This window comes from Mandrillus leucophaeus, unplaced genomic scaffold (assembly GCF_000951045.1).
Source record: "Mandrillus leucophaeus isolate KB7577 unplaced genomic scaffold, Mleu.le_1.0 Scaffold659, whole genome shotgun sequence".
In the NCBI taxonomy this organism is placed as follows: domain Eukaryota; kingdom Metazoa; phylum Chordata; class Mammalia; order Primates; family Cercopithecidae; genus Mandrillus; species Mandrillus leucophaeus.
The window spans coordinates 516,884-541,398 of record NW_012107130.1 but is presented as its reverse complement, the minus strand read 5'-3'; the positions used below and the strand labels follow the sequence as shown (position 1 = coordinate 541,398).

The following is a 24,515-nucleotide window of genomic DNA, read 5'->3' as shown; positions in this document are numbered from 1 at the left end:
TCCATCAAGGGACACTTAGGTTGTTATCTGTGTCTTGGCTATTGTCAATAATGCTGCAATGAACATGGGAGTGTGGGTATCTCTTTTTCTGCTGCCTCCCTCCATTCTAGATGTCAGTAGAACTGGCTCTTTGTCCAAAAATTAAGGAGGGGAGAAGCGGGTATAGTGGGATATGAAGGAGGAGAGACATCATAGGTAGTGTTCAGGTATGTATATACTCTGGCTTTGGATACATGACAATAATTTTCTTTTTAAGCAAAGGCGATGTCAAAAAGAGGTTACAAAGACCTGCTGGAAAAAGGAGAAAAGTTTTGCTTCATGAAAAGTCCATGGAGTCAATCTTTACTTACTCTCAAGTTATTCCTGGAGAGTGAATTCTTTACTTTAGGTGCTTGATGCTCAGTAAATTGTGAAACTCTTCCCCCTCTGCATGTAGGCATTAGAGACTTTTGGAGATGCATCCAGAATTTATGAAACTCCTCAGCAATCAAATAATAATGATAAATTACATGGTTGCTTTAGTGCCTTGATGACCTTGTAAGACAACCGGAGGAAACAGAAACTAACATGCCCAGCTAGACCAGGAACTTCATTAGAGCAACATGGCTACTTTTCTACCAGCTGACTTATTTTGTCAGGTTATAACCTTAATTCTGGAGATTTACCCCCGCCCCATCCCCCACCACCCTATTCTCTCACACAGACTCCCTAAGACACACATACATACAACTCAGTTCTAATGTGGATGCAAAAATCATTTTATAATGTTTATAGAATATAAGGGCAGTTGACTGAAGGTGAAACATTCCTTCTTTTGGACAGACTCAGGGGAAAGCTGCATGGTTGAACTTTGCTTGTGTGCCACCCCTGCCCACGTGCCATTGAATTTGACTGGAGTCCCTGTGGTGGTGGTTACCTTCCTGCTAAGTCTTCACCTGCTTCCAGAGTCCACTTAGTGCACCTGAGTAGCTCTCTTCACCCGATTTAATTATGCCAGCCTTCAAGAGTCCCCTGGCCTTCATCCTCCCTGTGTTTCATGTGTTGGAATACCCTGCAGGAAACTGAGTCCTAAGAAACTGTCAAGATCTTGGCCCTTGAGCCTTGTTTCTGCCAGTAGCCCTTTGAATGAACTGCGACTCAGGGGATAGCCTGGCCTTTTTGCAAAGGCTAGCTTTCCAATTAAATAGCAGAGTTTTGTGGTTAGAGTTGAGAGCTCTGAGATTTCATATCTGTATCAGTAATCACTAGGAAATGCACAATATTGACCTCTTTCACTTATTTTCTTATAATTTCCATTTCATCATGACTCGAAGGCAACACAGGTAATGCATTTCTGGGGAATTATTGTTGTTGTTAAGTAGTTGGAATCATTCAGATTTTTGCATTGTTCATCGCATCTTGCCCAAGTTGTAGAGTTATTTTCCTGAAATATTTAGTAGACCCAGTGTAGCCAAACAGCTGAGGTATTAAGTTTACTTAGAGTCAAACCAAAAGGAAAAGAAAACTACCTATATCTGGAAGCATTGTTACATAGTAATTTAGTAGGTAAACTCTGGATTCAAACTGCTTGTATTCAAATCTTGGCTGTTCTACTTACTGTCTGTATAAGCTTTCTAAGTTACTTAACTTCTCTGTGCCTCAGTTTTCTTATCTGTAAAATGAAAAGAATACTATACTCACCTCATAGGGTGGTTCTGATAATTACATAAATTAATTCATATAAAACGCTTGAAACACTGCCTGGCAGATGGTAAATGCTCCAAGTCTGCTAGTTCTTATTATACCTAAAGCTAATCTTGAAGTGCTCTGCAATATTTGCCCCTGAAGAAGATGGACATAATGGAAAAAATATTGGACAAATAGGAGTTCTCTGTTTCATTGCTGCCACCATCTACTACATAGCTATATGATTTGGAGACAGTCTTAGTTTCGGTTACCTCATCTGTGAAATTGGGATAATAATGTTTCCCTTAGCAACTGTTCAAACACATGCATTCACGAGTACATATACACACATGCTCACATTCAATGATAGAGAAAGAGATAATTAAGTTAGAACACAGACTTTAAAAAATCTGAAATGACATGAGGTATTTTGCAGATATGGTGATCCGTTGCCATGTAAAAGAGTCCCAGAACAAAATAGATTAATATTTTTATATCTATATGGTATTTTATGGTTTTCAAATGAGATAGGCCATCTTGTATTTATCACAGCTGGCTATATCTGGCCATTGCAATCCTTTAGGATCTAGGGACAAGTTGTTTGCATATTTTATTCACAGTCTAGCAGAGAGTATACACTCGGTAAATATTAAATGGAAAAAATGTATTTTACACAAGTGCAATCAATCTAATGAGACAGCAAAGATGCCTCAAAAACGGTCTTTAAATAGTTTTTTAGCAAGTGGTTAATGTTGCTGACTTTACATAATGTCAGGGGCCTATGATAATTTAGGTCCCAAACAAGTTGAAATTCGTACTGGACACATCTTTAGAGACTGTGATATGAGTCACCAAGGGAAGCAATAGCCCAAACCTTTGGGGCTTGGAATTGCTTATCTCAGATATACCTTATCATTAACAAGAGAGTAGGCAGTGAGTCTTATGGCTCTCCGTCTGTAAAGAGTCAAAAGAAAATTGTTACATTGAGTGCCCAGTTAGTACTTATTAAGTATATGAATGATTAAGGCCTTGGAAGGGGGTATGTGTTTAAATGTTAAGCCAATTCAGATATGATACTTCTCATTAATGATGGAAAGGAGGGCTAGAATGCACCTTCCAATAACAATGGGGAAGAGGAGTCTGTTGCTTTTGTAATCACTGAAGCTTTGGCTGTAAAGCACTTGCAGAAATAAAAAGTGCCATGGAAATCTTTAATAACTGTTACAGACAGAATGCTCTCAATAACAATTGTTGCATACACTACTGGCAATTGACCTTTCTTAGGATATTAATTTAGTGTCTAAGTGGTTTAAGAGGGAAAGAAGAGCATATAAGAGCAAGACTATGTAAAATGCACACACTAATTGTCCTAACAATAACACAAAAGGTCCCCTAGATGTTTGGCTCTTTCTTTTCGATGACTACAGGATATTGAAAAGAAATACAGGTTTTTTATTAGATAAAGGTACTACCAGAATGTTTGCATTTAAACCTTTAAGTGCAGCTATTCCTTCTTTATGGTACAGAATCTTTCATTCAATACTTACTCAAAAGCCTATTTTTATTTTCCTAAGCTATGGTTAGTAATAGTAAGTGCTTGAGAGAAGAAACTCCTTAGCCTTGATTTGTGGAATTATGGTCATACACTATTTAAAATTCACAAGTTGAGAAAACAATAGCCAGATGTAAAATATATGTTCGTGATTTTTTTTTTTTTTTTTTTTGGTCTAGTTAAGATATAATCCACTCTTAGCATGGCTGTTTGGAGTAATCCATGTCCTCTCCTCATAAACTCTTTGGAGAATGACCTTTTTTTAAAAAAGAAAAGTTTTTAATTAAATAGAATGATTTGGTGAGTCCTGGGGGCCTTTTAACTACTCACTATGTGGATTATTGGAAGAACTGTAGTAGAACTTTACTTCTTTGGGTACCATCAGTCTTTCTTTTGTAAAGAATGAACTAAAAAATTTAAGAATGTGATCCTGATACTTCTTTGTAGGTGTCATTTCTTAGCCAGGAGAATGTCAAATAAGTAAGACTATTTTCCAATCAACCAAGAATTAGCTGGTCCAAATGAAATCCTGGGAGACAGAGAAGAATGAAAAAAGGCTAAGGATCATGACTTATAACAGAAATAACTCATCGAGATGATAGCACAAAAATTACTGACCCCCAAGCTTCTCTTACAAGAACCCGAGTTATTCTTGGTGTGTCCACAGTAAAATGGGTTTCTAAACCCCAGTGGCTTTTACAAGACAAACTGTTCTTAAAGTTTTATCTATTTAAGAAACAAGTTTTCATGTGGGATTCTCCTACACTGTTCTGTTTAGCTACTTTCCCAGATTTTCAAGGGTGTCTTTTTCCTGAACCCAGTGTGAAAACAGACACATTCTGAGCCACGATGAAGGTAGCCTTATTAGCAACTCCCTAATTTTAACATTGTTACATTTGACCCACATTTTCAAGATATGGAAAAAGGTAAAAAGGTGGAAGATTTTGGAAGGATCATATACATAGATTCAACCGAGGGCATTTTTTCTACTTTCAACTTCTGTTTTAGATTCAGGGGATATATGTGCAGGCTTGTTATAGAGATACATTGTGTGATGCTGAGGTTTGGGATATGATTGATCCCATCATCTGTGTACTAAGCATAGTGCCCAGTAGTTAGTTTTTAAACCCCCACCCCTGTAGTTCCCAGTTTCTATTCTTGCCATCTTTATGTCCATGAGTACCCAGTGTTTAGCTCCCACTTATAATTGAGAACATGTGGTATTTGGTTTTCTGTTCCTGCATTAGTTTGCTTAGGATAATGGCCTTCAGTTGCATCCATGTTGCTGTAAAGGAAATTATTTCATTATTTTCTATGGCTGTGTAGTATTCCATGGTATATATGTACCACGTTTTCTTTATCCAGTTCACCATTGATGGGCACCTAGGTTGGTTCCATGTCTTTGCTATTGTGAATAGCGCTGTAATGAACATGTGAGTGTATATGTCTTTTTGGTAGAATGATTTATTTTCCTTTGGGTATATACCCAGCAATGAGATTACTAGGTTGAATGGCAGTTCAACTCTTAGTTCTTTGAGAAATCTCCAAACTGCTTTCCACAGTGTCTGAACTAATTTACATTCCCACCAACAGTGCATAGGCATTCCCTTTTCTCTGCATCCTCAGCAACATCTGTTGTTTTTTGACTTGTTTTTTCTTTTTTTTTGGAAACTGATGTTTATTTTTTGCCAAGCTTGCTTCCATGTTGCTTAAGAGCTGATATAAGAACAGCTTAAGACCAACCAGTGGTTGCACCTACCCATTCAGTGGCCTGAGCAGTGGAAGCTGCAGACCAGTTTTCTGTGGCAGGCTAAGCACTCCAGTCTTCAGTAGGGAACTGCTGAATAGGCACAGAGGGCACCTGCACGCCTTCAGACCAGTCTGCCACCTCAGGTTGAGTAGCAGTGAACTCAGGAGCTGGAGCAGTCTATTCACTTTGAAATTCCTCCTTTGTCACAGCCTTTTCAGCAGCAGTCTGCTATTCTTTTTCAGTCTCTTCAGGATCTCTGTAGAAGTAGAGATCAGGCATGACCTCCCATGGGCATTGACAGGAAATGGTACCACGCATGTGCAGAACTTCCTGAGCCAGCATCCACCATATCAGACCCACTGAGTGAGCTCCCTTGTTGTTGCATGGGATGGCAATGTTCACATAGAACAGAGGAGAATCTGTGTGACACAGAGCAATGGTGGGAAGATTAACATAAGATGCCTCTGTGAGAGGCTGGTGGTCAGCCCTGGGGTCAGTGACCACAAGAAGCCGTGGCTCCTGAAAGGCTGCCTGGATCTGGTTAGTGAAGGTTCCAGGAGTGAAGCGGCCAGCAATTGGAGTGGCTCCCGTGGCAGCAGCCAACTTCAGCACAGCCCTCTGGCCAGTATTCCTGGAGGATATGACACTGACATCAGCAGGGTTTTCAATGGCAACAATGGCACGAGCTGCCAGCAGAAGATTCTCCCAGGTCCTCTTCAGATTTAGAATGTAGATGCCATCACTTTTCTTTTAGAGATGTACTGTTTCATTTGGAAGTCAAGGTTGGTGCCACCTAAGTGAGTTCCTGCTGCAAGGAACTTAAGGACACCCTCCTATTTCATTTGCAGGACATCAAGGGCTCCGGACGTTGTGAAAGTTTTCCTCTAAGTTAGGACAGGAATCCCAAACAATGCTGTATGGACCCCTCTGTGGGTAGTGTGGAAAGGCTGTTGTTTTTTTGACTTTTTAATAATACTCATTCTGACTGGTATGAGATGGTATCTCATCGAAGTTTTGATTTGCATTTATCTGATGATTAGTGATGTGGAGCATTTTTTTTTCATATGTTTGTTGGCTACTTTTATGTCTTCTTTTGAGAAGTGTGTGTTCATGTATTTTGCCCATGTTTTAATGGGGTTGTCTTTTGCTTGTTCAAATGTTTAAGGTCCTAATAGATGATGGATATTAGACCTTTGTCGATGCATAGTTTGTGAATATTTTCTCCTACTCTGTAGGTTATCTGTTTACTCTGCTGATAGTTTCTTTTGCTTTGCAGAAGCTCTTTAGTTTAATTAGGTCCCACTTGTCAATTTTTGTTTTTGTTGCAATGGCTTTTGAGGACTTACTCATAAATTCTTTCCCAAGGCCAGTGTCCAGAATGTCAACCAAGGGCTTTGACCACTGCTAGGGAAGACAGTGTTGAACTGCTAATGAGTCCCTGACAAGGTGTTTGCCATTTATAAACATAAACATTTCTATAGTTGCTACTCATACTTGTGAGAAAACATTGTTGAAATGGTATTTTTTCTTTAAGTGATAGGTATAACTTCTCTCTCTCCTTCTCCTTATTTACTTACCTACCTATTTGTTTTTATCCTACTTTGTCCCCAGAGGAATTTAAAGTGCTCTACAAATATGTGCATAATAAATGTAAGATGCAATGCAACTGAAATACATAGGAACTATCCGGCAAAGGGGAAAGTAAGATGGAGCCAAGTGTAAGGTTATGACACAAAGTGCATGGTATGAAGTTTATTATACTTGATAGAAGCAGACCATAAATCTGGCCCTAAACCTTCCAGTAATAAATGTGAAGAGGGAAAAATGATGAGTTACCCGAATTATGGTGTCCAGAACATTTAAATAAACTAGTTGTTCAGGAAAGCTAATGGTGGGTAAACGATAAGAAGTAGTTGGGCTAATGAGTTGGTCAACTGTTGCAGACTCATACATTTTCTAGTAGTTAGAGATATTCACTTCTCATTTCTGAGGACCCTTTGAGTGAATTATTTTAATTGTTCTCTCTGATCTATAATAGCCTTTAGGGAAATATCTGTATCTATCTATCTCTCCATCTATCAAATGATATACGTAATAGCCTGTGAAAAGCATATGTTTCTTCTTTCTTTCTTTCACTCATTCCTCTATTCCTCATTGATGTACGTTGTATTTAGAAGCCTAGTGTGTGAAATATAAAAAGCAAGACTATATATATTTACAGGCTGGTCATGGACCTGCACAAATAAATTGCTTATATTTAATAGCAACTTATTTCTAAGCTTTGTCCATTCTAGTTAAGTTAATGTGAAACATAAAATGCAAGAAAAATCTGACAGAAATTGGAGCAACACTTTTAGTGTCTTCTCTATTATTTAGTTTTTAAAATGTGATGCTTTCCTTGCAACCTTAACTTGCAGTTTCTATGTGACTGATTTCTAAAAAATCATTTAGTATTTAAAAATAACATTGAAATGTGTTACCTATTTGGCTGTTTTGGTCCATTAACCTTTTCCAGTGGTTTTTTCAATTAAAATTACATTGATGCCATATGGCATCTATTGTATGTGAAAACTCCCTAACTCATGAAAGAAATGTCAAAGCAGATTGAGGGGGAAAAAGAGGGAGTGATTTAACACTCTTCAGTGGTTCTAGTCACTAGTTCCATCAAGGGCTAATTTCCAAGGTCCAGTCTTTGAAAAAAAATTTAAAAGATTAATAGACCTTATTTGTTTAGAACAGTTTTGGATTTAAAGAAAAATCGAGCAGGTAGTACAGAGTTTCTGTGTGCTCCTTATTCCCTGCACAGGACTTATTCTATTATTAACATTACTAGCATTAGTGTGGTACATTTGTTATGATTAATGAACCAATATTGATACATTATTATTAACCAAAGCCCATAAGTTTACATTAAGGTTCATTCTTTGTATTGCATGGTTCTATAATTTTTTACAAATGTATAATATCTTGTATATTTCATTAGAATATCATACAGTATAGTTTCACCACCCTAAAATCCCATGCTTCACTTACTTCCCCATGTTCTCCTCTCCCCTCTCAAATCCCTGACAACCATTGATTTTTTTAATGTCTCTATAGTTTTGTCTTTTCCAGAATGTCATATGGTTGGAATCATATAGTATGTAGCCTTTCAGACTAGCTTCTTTCACTTAGCAATACACATTTAAAGTTCCTTCATGTCTGTTTGTGTCTTAATCTCTCATTTCTTTTTATTACTGAATAGTATTCCAGTGTATGGATGTACCACAGCTTATTTATCCTATTGAAGGACATCTTGCTTGCTTCCAGTTTTGGTGATTATAAATAAAACTGCTATAAACTCTAGGTTTTGTTGTAGACATGAGTTTTCAAATAAATTGGGTAACCACCAAGGGGCACAACTGCTGGATCACATGGTAAGAGTATGTTTACTTTTATAAGAAATTGCCAAACTGCTTTATAAAGTAGCTGTACCATTTGTATTAATATTCCCTCCAGCAATGCATAAGAGTGCCTGTTGCTCTGCCTCTTTGCCATCATTTGGTGTTGTCAGTGTTATGAATTTTAGCCATTCCAATGGCTTTGTGATGGTATCTCATTGTTATTTTAATTTGCAGTTCCCTAGTAACATATGATATTGAATATCTTTTTCCCATCTGTATATCTTCTTTGGTGAGATGTCTGTTCAGATCTTCTGCCCATTTTTTAATTGAGTTGTTTTCTTACTGTTGAATTGCAAGTGTTCTTTGAGTGTTTTGGATACAAGGCCTTTATCAGATATGTGTTTTGCAAATTTTTCTCTTAGTCTATGGCTTGTCTTTTCATTTTCTTGACATATGCTTTACTCTTCATTCTCTTAACATTGCAGAATGGATGTTTTTTCTGCTTAGTGCCTGATAAGTCTGACTAATCAATTTTCAACTTCATGGATTGTGCTTTTACTGTTATATCTAAAAACTTAGTGCTAAACTTAAGGTCAGTCACCAAGAACTCCCAATTTACTTTCTATAAGTTTATAGTTTTGTATTTTATATTTATGTCTATGATATATTTGACTTAATTTTATGAAAGGTGAAAAGTCTATATCTAGATTCAGTTTTTGCATGTGGATGTCCAATTGTTTCAACACTATTTGTTGCAAAGATTATTCTTTCTTCATTGAATTGTCTCTGCTCTTTTGTCAAAGCTCAGTTGATTATTGTATTTGTGTAGGTCGATTTCTGGGCTCTGTATTTTGCTCCATTTATCTGTTTTTCAATTCTTTCACCAATACCAAGCTGTCTTTATTACTGTTCCTTGATGGGAATTCTTGAATTCAGGTCATGCCAGTCCTCCAATTTTGTTTTTTTGCAGTGTTGTTACAACTATTCTGAGTCTTTTGTCTTTCCTTATAAATTTTAGTATTGATGTCCACAAAATAAGTTGCAGGGATTTTGATTGGGATTCATTGAATTTATTGATCATGTTGGAAAGAATTGAAAACTTAATAATATTGAGTCTTTCTATCCATAAACATGGAGTATCTTTTCATTTATTAAGATTTTTAAAATTTCTTTTACCAGAGTTCTGTAGTTTTCCCAATCTGTACACCTTTTATTTCCTTTTATTGTCTCATTGCCGTAGCTAGTACTTTAAGTATAATGTTGAATAGGAGTGCTGAAACAGGGACATTCTTGCCTCATTCCTGATCTTAAGGGGAAAGCATGCAGTTTCTCACCATTAAGCATGATGCTAGCTATAAAATTTTTTTGTGGACGTTCTTTATCAGGTAAAGAAAGTTATCCTATGTTTCTGGTTTGCTGAGAGTTTTGATCATGAATGATGTAGGATGTTGGCGGGAAAAACAGCAAATATTATTGGCAGGAAAAATAGCAAATGTTTTTCCTGCATTTATTGATATGATCAGATGATTTTTCTTATTTAGGCTGTTGATGTGATGGACTACATTAACTGATTTTTTTCCCTAGTTTTCTTTATTTTTTTATTTCATTTTAAGTTTCAGGGTACATGTGAAGGATGTGTAGGTTTGTTATATAGGTAAATGTGTGCCATGGTGATTTACTGTGCTTAGCAACCCATCACCTAGGTATTAAGCGCAGCATGCATTAGCTATTTTTCCTAATGTTCTCTCTCCCTCCCCACCTCAACAAGCCCCAGTGTGTATTGTTTACCCCCATGTGCCCATGTGTTCTCATTGTTCAATTCCCACTTATAAATGAGAACATGCGGTATTAGGTTTTCTGTTCCTGCATTAATTTACTGAGGATAACAGCTTCCAGCTCCATTCATGTTCCTGGAAAGGACATGATCTTGTTCATTTTTGTGGCTGCATGGTATTCCAAGATGTGTATGTACCACATTTTCTTTATGCAGTCTACCACTGATGGCCATTTGGGTTGATTCCATGTCCTTGCTCTTGTGAATAGTGCTGCAGTGAACATACACGCGCGTGTATCTTTATAATAGAATGATTTATATTCCTTTGGGTGTATACCAAGTAATAGGATTGCTGGGTCAAATAGTATTTCTGCCTCTAGGTCTTTGAGGAATCACCACACTGTCGTCCACAATGGTTGAACTAATTTACATTCCCACCAACAGTGTAAATGCCTTCCCATTTCTCCACAGCCTCACCAGAAACTGTTGTTTCTTGACTTTTTAATAATTGCCATTCTGACTAGTGTGAGATGATATCTCATTGTGGTTTTGATTTGCATTTCTCTAATGATCAGTTATCTTGAGCTTTTTTTTTTTTTCATACATGTATTGGCTGCATGAAAGTTTGCAAAGGACATGAACAGAAACTTCATGTGATATGACCAATTTTACCACAGATCCTGGCATGTACCTTGCAGTTACTTCATAAATACTACTTTTCTTTCTTCTGTTAAGGTACCTAAGCTTGAAAACAAGGACCATTTTTATTCTAACCCATTGTGAGGCATTTCTACCAGGAACATAAAAAGTTCTTAAGTATTTGCCATTCTTACAGTGCTGAAAAAACTGCCTTGGAAAAAAATAACCTGCTTCTATAAGGACTGCCTTACCCTAAAGGGCTTGAAAGAGATTCCATGGTTCATTTATTCCTCTCTTCTTCCAAACACAAGTATACTCTCCTTTTTTTAAATACCCAGCTTACTACTGAAAAGGCCCATAAAAACTCATTTCTTCCTGTCTGGGTCTGAATACAAGAACATCAGTATCAAATACTAAGGACAGTCATTTTGCTCCGGTGATAGGCTATATGTCCTGGGGGGTAGTAGAAGTTATTGAACCATTTAAAGAGAGGTAATAGCCTGATTGTACACTTCACCATCAAACCACACCTGGAGAATTGTATCCCTTTTTGAACACCATAACTTAAGGAGGACATTGACAACATTAGAACATGTCCAAAGGGTGATGACCAGAATGATAATGGGGCATCTAGATGTCTAGAAACCTTGCTATATTAGGACATGTATTAACCCAAATTTATTAAATCTATTTGCCTGCACCACTTATTTTTCTTTATGTTGTAAAAAGTTAGAATATTTTCTATTCAATGCCAAAATGTTCATGATAGCTTTGATTTTACATTGTTTGTTCAAAGTTTTCCTGGATATAACCCTTGATTTCTTCCCAGGAAAGAGGCAGAGGAAAACCTCCCCTAGTTGAAGTGTACATTATTATCTGACCAAAAAAAAAATCAATGAGCTGAACTTTGCAGTAATTCTAGCCCTTGATTTCATTTCATGAAACCTCAAGTTGCCAAGAAAAGCTGAGCATCACTTTTCACCTAGTGTTGGTTTCTGTAAGTCTCCCAGGAGCCTTTAGTTGACCAGTTATGGTTTGGTTTGTTGTTCTGTGATACAGAAGTAAGTGGGTTGGGGAAAGCCCAGAGATGTGCTAAGTGGATTCTGAGCTGTGGAAGTCAGAGCAGGGAGCACATATGAGCTTGAGGTTCAAAGTAAACCCCTAGACCTTTTCCCCTGCAACATGCATTGTGATTGTTCTTTCTGCAGAAGAGTTCATGATCTTTTATAATTTTCTTTTTCTATAGATTTAAGAGTGCTAGTAGCAGAAACTTTTTAAAAATGTTATGACGGTACAGTCAATGGAATCTTGCTGTTGTACATCTTGCACTTTAGAGAATGAATGCACTGTACTTGAGATAGAGCTTTCCTTGTATAAAATTCATTTTAGGGATGCTTGGATGATTGAGATCTACAGGAGTGGCATATCCACAGCTGTCTTTTCCCTCCTCTTCATTCTGCACAAAGGCAAAGGTGAAAGGTGTGCCTCTGCTTTGTTGGTCTTTGGGTTGCAATTCCTTCTAGTATGTTTCCATTTGAAGATGGGAAGCCAATGGGAAAATAATGAGTTTAAAATAGAACTTTACTTTCTGCAAAGGTTTTTGAGAATATGTGTATTGGCTGTAGGTCGAGGGCAGCAAGAGTGTAACTGTTACGAAAGACACTAGTTTGTGTTGATTGCTTCTACTTTCCTGTGTGACCACGGGAAAATGCTTTAACTCTACTGAGCCTCAATTTTGTTATCTATAAAATGGGAGTTGTAATACCAAACTTAAAAGATTGTTGTAAAAAGTAGATGCCATAATATACTTGAGAATGTTTTGTAAACTCTAAACCATATAGCTTGTGAATACTTCTAAGACAAGGATGGTCTATCATTTATCTCCATCTACCCAGCACTTACGTGCCTCTAGCACCTGCCGCAGAGCCTGATATATAACAAGTGATTGCCGGCTGAAATTAAAATGAATGAATAGTTTCAAATCTCCAAATTTCTGATGATTTTAATGAATTTGTTGACTGGTCCTCTGTATTGGGCTAATCTCTTGGCCTCATCCAGCTTTTAGAAAACAAGGATTGAGACTAAAGGAGCATGTGGAGTTTGGAGAGTTGTTATAAGATAGACCAACTTTCTAGGAATTGCTTAATGTTCTAAACAAACAAAAAACCAAATGAACATTCAACAACTTATGGAAAGGCAGATTTTTTCCCCCAGGGACACACAGCTGCAAAGTAGAAGTAATCAGTGCAAGCTAGTGTCCCTCAGAGACTGTTACACTCTCACTGCCCTCAGACCTGCAGCCAACACACATATACTCAAAACCTTTGTAGGAAGTTAAGTTCTGTTTTAAACTTATTATTTTCTCAAGTGAGCTTGGAAGCCCAATCGAATTGTCCTGGCAATTGTTCAACATTGCTGGCCATGTCATAAGCCCAAGGGAAGAATCTAGGGAGCATGTTCTACCCTGGGAGGGATCTGGGGCAGATGGTGGTAGCACAACCTAGAGCTCACTTCTGCCACAGATGACTGAAATGTTGGACTAAGTGATCCCAAGGAACTGTTAGAGTATGGTCTCTCTAGTAGTCTAGAAGTGGTAATAATTTGATTTTTCAAGGCTCATGAACTGGCATCATTTGGAGTACATCTGTCATGGACCTTTGCACTTTGAAAGGAAATGGAAGGAAGGACTAAGTTAATTTTAAGTGTCTCAGGAAACTTGGCTGTTTTTGTTTTTAAACTGTCTTACTTCTTCAAAAGCCTATTGTGGTTGTTTTTCCTTCCCTCATATAGATGTAGAACTCTGATTATATGAAATAATTTGGGTCTGGGATGTTTCAGTTTGGAGAAAATGAGATGGTGATATTACTACTTTCTTTTTCAAACCAATGACACTGATTAGGTTTTATGCAAAGGGATTGGGGCAGCAGATGTAACCATGAATTTGTGGTCTCTGTAGAGCAGATAAGGCTTCCAAGCCACGTGAAAGCTGAACTTAGCAAGGAAGCTTAGTAGTTATCCCTCCGGATGTTCAGCTTGCAAATACCAGAGGTGTTGTTTTCAATACCAAATGATAGATAAGTACATGGATTGTTTTTCCACCCAGATAAAAATGCATTGGATAAATTCCATTTCCAGGTCTGGCAATCTGTCAGAAAGCTCTCTTTAAAGTTATCAGGAGAAAATCTACCAAAATGATTAAATTTGTGATAGCTTTTATTCTTGGCTAGGAACTTGCCTCCCCTCCAGGGCTAAACAGGCTTAAATTGTTGTGTGAGTTTATACAATATATGGTTTGTTGTCAAATATTTATCTCTGTCTAAAAATGAAATGTCCTGAAATACAATTTCTTTTTAACTGAATAAATCAATGTGAGAAAGAGAAATAACTTCTCATTTAGCCAATTTTTAATCAATGTTTTCATGAAAGGCCGAAGTGTTAACCGAATCCTGGCTTTTGTCATTTGAAATATAATTTGTGTGTTAAGAATTTATGTGCACATCAGAATCTGGACTTCATGTTCAGAAAGGAAAATTGATTTATAGGAGCAAACAGCTGCAAGAGTAGAGGCAATGCCAGAAGTGAATGAGAGTCAATTATTTAACGCAAATGGGACCTTAATCACCACAGCAATAGAGAACTCTCAAATTCATTTACACCCTGGATTTTCATGCTTTAATTTGTACACATTTTTGTGTCTCTCTTTTTTTTTTTACAGAGGCCTTCGAAATTGTTGTTCGCCATGCCAAGAACTACACCAATGCCATGTTCAAGAACAACTACCCAAGCCTGACTCCACAAGCTTTTGAGTTTGTGGGTGAATTTTTCACAGATGTGTCTCTCTATATCTTGGGTTCTGACATCAATGTGGATGACATGGTCAATGAATTGTTTGATAGCCTGTTTCCAGTCATCTATACCCAACTAATGAACCCAGGTCTGCCTGATTCAGCCTTGGACATCAATGAGTGCCTCCGAGGAGCAAGACGTGACCTGAAAGTATTTGGGAACTTCCCCAAGCTTATTATGACCCAGGTTTCTAAGTCACTGCAAGTCACTAGGATCTTCCTTCAGGCTCTGAATCTTGGAATTGAAGTGATCAACACAACCGATCACCTGAAGTTCAGTAAGGACTGTGGCCGAATGCTCACCAGAATGTGGTACTGCTCTTACTGCCAGGGACTGATGATGGTTAAACCTTGTGGTGGTTACTGCAATGTGGTCATGCAAGGCTGTATGGCAGGTGTGGTGGAGATTGACAAGTACTGGAGAGAATACATTCTGTCTCTTGAAGAGCTTGTGAATGGCATGTACAGAATCTATGACATGGAAAACGTACTGCTTGGTCTCTTTTCAACAATCCACGATTCTATCCAGTATGTCCAGAAGAATGCAGGAAAGCTGACCACCACGGTGAGTACCAGTCTACAGTTTTCAGAGGATTTGGGCCTTATTGGGGTGAGGTGGCCAGTAGCAGGTGCTGATAGAGATAAATGATAACAAAATTTGAAGCGGGGGAAGGGATGATGATAGACTGAATGACCTCACAGAGTTAGGCAGCATATTAAGACCACAGGCTATTATGGTCCACCCACTTCCTTACTGTGTGACGTTGGGAAGTCATTTTATCTTTATGGGTTCATTTTTCTGATTCATGAAATGGAAATAAAAAGAATATCTTCTTCATAGGGAATGGCGTTTGTTAAAGCACTTAGCACGTGTCTGGTACGTGGTAAGTCTTCAATAAATGTTGGCTATTATTAGCATTATTGTCAGTTATCATAATCCTCATTTTTGATACACAATAGATGACAAGCCTGTGAAGTGGGAGCTATTATCTTCATTTTATAAATGAGGAAACTGAAGCTTAATGAAATTGCAGCTTGCCTAAGAGCACCTACCTAAAGTTAGTGGAAGAGCCATGCTTCAGAAATTGACCAGATCTCCCTTTAATTTGGTTATCACCAATTTTTCTGATTCTAATTTCCTCTTGGTGTTTTCAGTCATGTATATCACATTAGCATTTTGAGTAGTAACTTCAAACACAGAAGACCCAGCTAGAGTTCACTAACTAAACCTCACAAGCACATAAGCAAGGCAAACAATCCATGTTCTCCAGTGGTTTTGTTTATAGCCTTGATTCTATCAGTCTAAGCCTGATGAAATTCGTGATGGAGGAAGGGAAGTTCTGTGAGTGAGGCAGCAGTTTGCTTGGTTTCAGTCAGATATTGTTAGTAACGGAACCACAGGAGACACCAACTTCCAATATATAGCAGAACATGTAGCCAAGAGCTACCAGTCAGTTCCCCTAAAGTAGTATCTGATTCCTGAATGCTGCCAGCTTTGTAGAATGAGGTGGCAGAATAGTATATTACACTACCATTGTTGAGCTTCCACTACATCTCAAGTGCTATGCTGGCTAGTTTACATAATATCATTTCATAGTAACCCATGAAATCAGTCCTAATAAACCTAAAAGCTGGGTTTTGCTTTGTTTTTCTGTTTTAGAAATATTCTATTTCTCCTTTCTGCTAATTATTTTTCATTGATATACAATAGATGTACATATTTTCAGGGGACATGTGATAGTTTAATACATTCATATAATTTGTAAAGGTCAAATCAATATGATTGGGATATCCATCACCTAAATATTTGTCTTTATGCTAGAAACATTCAAATTCTTCTTTTCTAGCTACTTTGAAATATATGTGGCCAGGTGCTGTGGGTTATGCCTGTAATCCCAACACTTTGGAAGGCCGAGGTGACAGGATTGTTTGAGGCTGGGAGTTCAAGACCAGTCTGGGCAACATAGAGACCCCATCTCTACCAAAAAAAATTACAAAAAACTAGCTGGGCATGGTGGCATGCTACTGGGGAGACTGGAGTGGGAGGGTGACGGGCTCAGGAGGTCAACTCTGCAGTGAGCCATGATCACGCCACTGCACCTCAGCCTGGGCGAAAGAATGAGAAATGAGACCCGTTCTCAAAAAAAAAAAAAAAAAAAAAAAAAAAAGAGGAAGAAATATATGATAGATTACTATACACTGTAGACACCCTACTGATCTATCAAACACTGAGTCTTATTTCTTCCTCAAAGCTAGTTAAGTCAGAGGAGCTGGGATTCAAACCCAGACCTTGTTGGCTTGGTTGATCCACACCCTTAGCATCTATACAGTGCAACTGCTATGCACTCTGAACCATTGCTTATCCAAAATGTGGAGGATGGATTAGGCTATTTCAGCTTGTCTTTAAACTCTAGGGGTAATTAGTTTCTTTGGTGAATTAAACTAGGAAAGAGGACAAAAATGATGCAACCCTCGGCCTGGTTACTTATGGAGTTGCTGTAATTGCCCCATTCACAATGTTAGTCATTTAAAACACATTTCCTGTGAAAATATTTTATAGTAAAATGAACAAAAATGTCCTATCTAATTACAGTGTTCTTCAGTGGCTAATTATTCCCTTGACTGCTTCACAATTTGAGGCCAGTTTCTGGGGGCTTCTGCAAAAGTAAATTTTACCAAACTAGAGAAAATAAATGCATTTATATGTTCATTCACCTAATACTAATTCAGGGCCTACCATGTGTAAGACACAAAGAAAGCATGCCAGGGGCGTGGAAATGCTTTCAGTAAGAGGAAAATAAAGAGACAACATTAAAGACAGGGTGTAGGAGTGTTTAAAGGTTGCCTCTGATATTGGTCACTTCACAGCAACACAATTGATCTTGAAAACAAGTATCCTCCTTTGGTGCATTTATTTATTTATTTATTTATTTATTTATTTATTTCTGAGACAGAGTCTCGCTCTGTTGCTCAGGCTGGAGTGCAGTGGCATAATCTCTGCTCACTACAACCTCCGCCTCCTAGTTCTAAGCGATTCTCTTGCCTCAGCCTCCCAAGAAGCTGGAATTACAGGCACACGCCACCATGCCTGGCTAATTCTGTACTTTTAGTAGAGACGAGATTTCACCACATTGGTCAGGCTAGTCTCGAACTCCTGACCTCAGGTGATCCACTCACCTAGACCGCCCAAAGTGCTGGGATTACAGGCGTGAGCCGCCGTACCCGGCCATGTGGTGCTTTTAAACACATAAAAAATGAAGTGAGGAGCTTATAAAGAATTAAGTGCACTGTTTTGATCAGGCACTAGACATGAAGGTTCATTTAGGAAACATTTATTAAACATCTGCTTTGCGTATGGCACTTTGCTAGGTGCTGGATATTCAAAACTACCCAAGACATAGTTCTTAAGTCTTGAAAAGGTCACAGTCTAGTTGGTAGACAGACGTGTAACTGAATACATTTCACCATAGTGAACATTTCACCATAATGTGAATGTTGAAAGGACTGTGAGAGATTAGCTAGTCCAATCCCATTGATTTACAAAGGAAGAAATAAAGTTCAGGGAGGCTTACCCAAAGTTATATAATTAATGGAGGAGCCAGAAGTAGAATCCAAGGTCTTCTGCTGCTACAATCTAGTACTTTTTCCATCATACCAGTCTGTCCCCCCTTAGGCCCCCCTAGACTTTTACTCTAAGAGCTCCATTAGGATTTTGCAAACACATAGTGAACCTAAATTGGATAGCTATTTCTGGCTGCCAAACCTGCTACATTTTAGGTGCATGCACATGAGTGCAGGGGGAGTGCATTTCATGTCATTATCATTCAGGAAGAAAGGCTTTGGCTGTCAAGAGGTGCTCAGTGATGCAGGCCCTTTCTGTTTTGGCCATTAAGGGCCTGATTGCTCCCAGCTCCCAGCTGGTTATGAGAGTGTGAATTCTGCCATCCCCAGGGAATGCCTGAACTAAACCAGAAAACATATGTAAACTCTGCCTTGTTCGTGTTTTATGATCACCAACTCTAAGTAATATGTACCAAATGGTAGGGGTAGGGGAATCACTGGCCAGGTGTGATCCAGCCCATACTCAGTACGGGTCAAAAAGGGACTGGGCATTTATGAGGGCGAAGGGAAGTCGGAGCTGCAGAACTCTATTCACATTAACAAACCCACAGAATGCCCCAAAGCAAAAGCTGGTTTAAAACTAAAGCTTTAATGAGATTCTCCAGTAGCACCCTCACCTTCCTGTTGCGATAAAATGTAAAAACCTGCCATTCAGTCCTGCTTGAGGTTCAGTTGTGGTGAGAGACTTCTTTAAAAATATCCTCTTCCTGAGCTCTGCTGGGATATCCTTTCGAGATGGTTTTAAGCCATGACGTGAGGTCTGCCACACAGAGACTTTGCCTAGTTGTTTTTGTGGCTGTCATCTACCCAGATTATGAAGATTGCTTCGGTCTTCTAAGTGAGTGTGGTACTGTTCGGTTTTTTAAGTGTGGCTGGTTGGTGCTTTAGTTTTCTCTAGCGTAGTTCTCAATACTTCAGACTACCAAGTGAAGGCAGGCAGACAAATACTGGGGTATTGTCTCTGGCAGCACCACTGGAGGTGGTAAAGGATCCTGTTCTCAAACTCGGCTCATCATCACAATCACCTGGGTTACTTGTTAGACACATTCCTGGAGTCCACCCCTGCAGAGATTCTGATACCAAAGGTGTGTGAAGAGGTCAGATGATTTTCTTTCGTTTTGTTCTGTTTTGTTTTTTGAGACAGGGTTTCACTCTGTCACCCAGGCTGGAGTGCAGTGGCTCGATCTTGGCTCACTGCAACCTCCGTCTCCCGGGCCCAGGGGATTCTCATGCCTTGGCCTCCTGAGTAGCTAGGATTACAGGCGCGTGCCAAGACACCTGGCTAATTTTTTGTATTTTTAGTAGAGATGGGATTTCGCTATGTTGGCCAGGCTGGTCTCGAACTCCTGGTCTCAAGCAATCCACCTCCCTCAACCTCCCAAAGTGCTAGGATTACAGGCTTGAGCCACCGTGCCCAAATGATTTTTCATTTAAGAAATGTCCCAGTTGATTCTGATGCTCCCTTGGGAGCATATCCAGCCACCTCGTTTGGAAGATAAAGAAAATAAGCCCCAGAGGTTGGAAGTGAATGGCCTATGTTCCGCAGGCAATTAGTGGCAAAGCTAGGACCTTTAATTCTTCATCTATAAAATGGGGTTGAGATATGGCAATTAAATGCAATGTTAGGTTCAGGAACATGGCAAATACTCACTAAGTCCCAGTCCAGTACTCTTTCTTACTACAGTGATCTAAGTGCCAAACGAAAAATGAGTTTTTCTTAAACTTATTTTTAGGTGCCAAGATCTCTTAATGTTATTTTAGTCTAAATGAAGTAAATAAAAATAGTAAGTGTGTGAGAATGTGTGTGTAAATACATGTGTGGGGTGGGGAGGGGAGAGAGGGAGGGAGGGAGGGGGAAAGAGAAGATTTGTGCTGATAATCCAAGAAAGTATTAATGATGAGACTATAAATAGATCCGTTTTGCAAACTGAGGTAAATATCTGTACAAACTAGGATAAATGTCTTGGCCCCAAGTGAGAATTGAATAGATCTTTAACAGTATTTGGGTGAAAGTATCACTATTAAATTTATCAGTGCATTATTGAATTCTATATCTTATACCTTAAAGCAACTACAAATATGTACCATTTTGCAATACATGTATTTTCAGTATTGTTACACCCAAACTGCTGAATGCCACAGCTTCTTTTTAAAATACAACTGTTTTTATCCTGAAAACCATTTTGATTGCTGTTACCATATACCATGTGTGGACTATATGCATAGCCATTGTATATTTCATGTATAATTTATCCATTTACTAAATGATTAATAATTAGCATGTTGGATGTTTATCCCTCTCCCAGAAACTTTCCCAAAACTTTCTGTAATTTTGTTCACTTCCTTTAATCCCCAAAGTAACTACTCACATGTCTTCACATGGCGATTTGCACTTTTATTTTTCTGCGTGTACACACATACATACTATCTTTATTGATTCATTTCAGCATTTCTCAGAGTTAGTGCTTCCTCTCCCACAATTTCATTACCTTGGCTTGTTCTATTCTTCCTTGAACATTGTGTAGAATTGCAACCTTTTCTACCACCATTATTTCTCCCTTTCTTTTTTCTTTGTGATATTCATTTTAGCACTATCTGAAATAGTATTCATTGCAGGAAGCATTTATTGAGCATCTAATAATGGAAACACTATGGTAGCCACTGGGGATCAGAGAGAATAGCTGGAAAGATGCACATGACTCTGTTGTGTTGCCCTCAGTGGTCACTTGGCTAGTAGGTGGCAGAACTGGTATTCAAAGCTGAATCTGTCTGACTCCAAAGCTCATGCTCTTAACCATTACTCTATATTGCTCTCTCAAGTAGTTCTATTCTCTTCAGCAGAATCTTTATTCCCCAAACACAGACTAAGTAGGTTTTTATTATATTATTTAATATCCTGTATTACTCCCTACTGTTTTTCCAGCTGCACAATCAGTTTTTGAATTCATTCTCCCTCCTTGGAGACTTTTGCTCTAGTATTTCCCAATGAAGTACTAAAAGGCATGAGATTTTTCATCTTCCTAACACTTAAAGGAACAGAGTAGTTTCAAGGAGAAGAAGGAATGTTTGTGCAGGTGATGGAAGGTCCAGTCACACAGTCAGATGACTTGGCCTGGAATCTATGTGAGCAGTGCCGGTGGTGAGAAAGAGATTCTCTTCTACTTGCAAAGTTGGAAATCTGCCAATTGGACCAACAGATAGTTTTTAATGCATCTGCTGTTGATTCCGGACATTAGAAGAACATCAGATCTCCAGTATGGAGTGTCCTTGGCATTTAATAATAGTAACATGGCCTACTGAGAACCTAACGTATCCAAGTACATCCATTTCCTTTGCTAGGATTTCTGAAGTCAGTATTTATTTTTGTGTGCCAGGAAGCTCTGGGGAAGATTCTCTGTTGATCCTCAATAATAATTAACTCCATCAAACTCTTATATTTTGCTGTCAGTGTGAGTGACTGTAAGTCATCAGAATTTCCAAGATTAGCCTTACCTTCCTCTCCACTGTTGAAGGCTGAGGTTATTTCTCAGGTGTCAGAATGTCAGTGTTTTTCTCCTCATGCTATCACTTTGGACTTTCATTTTTCAGTCTCAGATAGAGATACCTTGTCTGAATTCATACAAACTGTTTTCAGTATCAAGTGATTTGAAAGTGATAAAAACAAGTAAATGGCTCACTACCTAATTGGTGTCTGCAGGTCAGCATCTAGAACAATGGTAAGGAACTTTACTTACATGAGGTTTATTTCTGGAAAGACAAAAACTGTTTACAGGCTGCCATCATTTTTTCATTCACAATCAAAATAGCTTCAGTGATTTCCATGGAGAAAATATATAGTTTTAAAACACACATTACCTATTTATTGCAAGAATACAAATGAAAAAATTGGCACCATGTTTTAGGCAATAAATGTTAACTTTATGGTAGGTTTCAAAAAGTGGTTACATAAAGGGAGCCTTTTTTAATGTTTCATCCTGAAATTATACATATATTAGAGGTCATGTTAAGAAATTAGATAAGTTCTTCATAAATCTAGAATTGCTTGCCTTTGCCTGGGCATAATTGCCTGCCTTTGCCTGGGCATAATTGCCAGTTGCTTATATGTTCTGAATTTTTAGAGAGAAATTTTACATCCTTTCTGTGGTCAGTGGACTGATGTGGCAGGAACACATCCTCAAGAGCTGTGAAAGATCTGAGATTTTTACCCTGATTGCAAGCAAACAAGTTAGCCTGCTGAAGTTTCATCGATGTTAGTTAATGGCATAAGACTCCTGAGTCAGAGATGAAGGACAGTTTATTGCTTACAGCAATAGCAGCAGCCAGAGTATTAGCATTTGTGCCAGATCCCTGAGTCCCAATTCCCACAGGGTAAGGCAAAGAGAACTGAATGACTCCTGTACACATAGTAAGTTGTATTATAGAAGAGAAACTTTGAACTTAGGGAACTCAAATCTTTTATAATAGATGGTAAGCCCACCTGCTCTTTATTCTAAAGGGAAATATCATCTCTATCTTCCAAGGCTACAAAGATACTTGAAAAGGATAGTCTGGAACAAAGGGTAGTCAGTTCGTCTGTTCCTAAGACATGCCAAAACACAAGAGATCCATGGAGAATTGTCTTCCAACACATGGTCCCCCACCCTTGGATGGCTCCAAGAACCTTTCAAGTTCTCAATGCTTTTGGAGGATCTGGCAAGGAAATTAGAAGTTAGTAAAAGACAGTTAGCTCAACCCTGACTGATTGGCCGAAAAGCAGGCTCGTGTGCCACCTGTTGGAGGGTAGCAGAAGGCACATCCAAATACTGAGAACAGTGGCAGTTTTCTCAGCTCTTCAGAGAATACTTTAAAAAGAAAATATCAAAGAGGCACCTGTTTGTTGCTTTTCATTAGCAGTAAACTCTGCTATTGTGAGCCTCCAGCTACTCCACTGCTCTCTTTTCAGTCTCTAAGCTGTCATTTCCTTTCTTGCTCTGTTCAGGCTGTAGGGTTGGGAGTTTTGTGTTGCTAAGTGACTTGGCTGAATTAAGTTTTCTGTTTTATTGCACTTCTAGGGTGAAGCACTGTGATGACCACAGAGTGGTAAGCACATGCTTATCCATGCCTGCTGGCAGTGACAGAGGACGGATTCGTCCTCAGAGTGTATCCAGAAAGGTTAGAAAGCCAGAGATATTTGCCCAGGTAGGCAGAAGTCCAAGAAGATCTCACCATGACCTGATATTCTCAGTACCCCTGTGGTCCTGAGACAACAGTGAGGGAGCCAACAATGCCTTTTTAAAAATAAACTTTAAGTTCTGGGATACATGTGCAGAACATGCAGGTTTGTTGCATAGGTATACATGTGCCATTGTGGTTTGCTGCACCCATCAACCTGTCATCTACATTAAGTATTTCTTCTAATGCTATCCCTCCCTAACCCTCCACCCCCCGACAGGCCCCAGTGTATCATGATATGTTCCCCTCCCTGTGTCCATGTGTTCTCATTGTTCAACTGCTACTTATGAATGAGAACATATGGTGTTTGGTTTTCTGTTCCTGTGTTAGTTTGCTGAGAATGATGGTTTCCAGCTTCATCCATGTCCCTGCAAAGGACATGAACTCATTATTTTTTATGGCTGCATAGTATTCCATGGTGTATATGTGCCACATTTTCTTTATCCAGTCTAACATTGATGGGCATTTAGGTTGGTTCCAAGTCTTTGCTATTGTGAACAGTGCTGCAGTAAACCTACATGTGCATGTGTCTTTATAGTAGAATGATTTATAATTCTTTAGGTATATGCCCAGTAATGGGATTGCTGGGTCAAATGGTATTTCTGGTTCTAGATCTTTGAAGAATCGCCACACTGTCTTCCACAATGGTTGAACTAATTTACACCCGCACCAACAGTGTAAAAGCGTTTCTATTTCTCCACATCCTCTCCAGCATCTGTTGTTTCCTGACTTTTTAATGATCGCCATTCTAACTGACGTAAGATGGTATCTCATTGTAGTTTTGTAGTTTTGATTTGCATTTCTCTAATGACCAGTGATGATGAGCTTTTTTTCATATGTTTGTTGGCCACATAAATGTCTTCTTTTGAGAATTGTCTGTTCATATGCTTTGCTCACTTTTTGATGAGGTTGTTTTTTTCTTGTAAATTTGTTTAAGTTCCTTGTAGATTCTGGATATTAGCCCTTTGTCGGATGGATAGATTGCAAAAATTTTCTCCCATTCTGTAGGTTGCCTGTTCACCCTGATGATAGTTTCTTTTGCTGTGCAGAAGCTCTTTAGTTTAATTAGATCCCA

The 24,515-nt window shown here is 38.6% G+C and overlaps 1 protein-coding gene and 1 pseudogene across 4 annotated transcripts in view; one reads left to right on the top strand and one right to left on the bottom strand.

The window, feature by feature from the left end:
* Nucleotides 1-24,515, top strand: part of GPC3 (glypican 3) — a 461,965-nt gene that overhangs the window by 220,986 nt on the left and 216,464 nt on the right. For all 3 annotated transcript variants that reach the window (XM_012001312.1, XM_012001313.1, XM_012001314.1), the window contains one exon: nt 14,479-15,173. In XM_012001312.1, the coding sequence (XP_011856702.1) occupies nt 14,479-15,173 (695 nt within the window). The remainder of the gene's footprint in view (nt 1-14,478; nt 15,174-24,515) is intronic.
* Nucleotides 4,950-12,085, bottom strand: LOC105554759 (annotated as a pseudogene). Its single transcript, XR_001008376.1, has 2 exons — nt 12,059-12,085; nt 4,950-5,851 (listed from the first exon to the last, which is right to left on the bottom strand). The product of XR_001008376.1 is annotated as a 40S ribosomal protein SA pseudogene (transcript).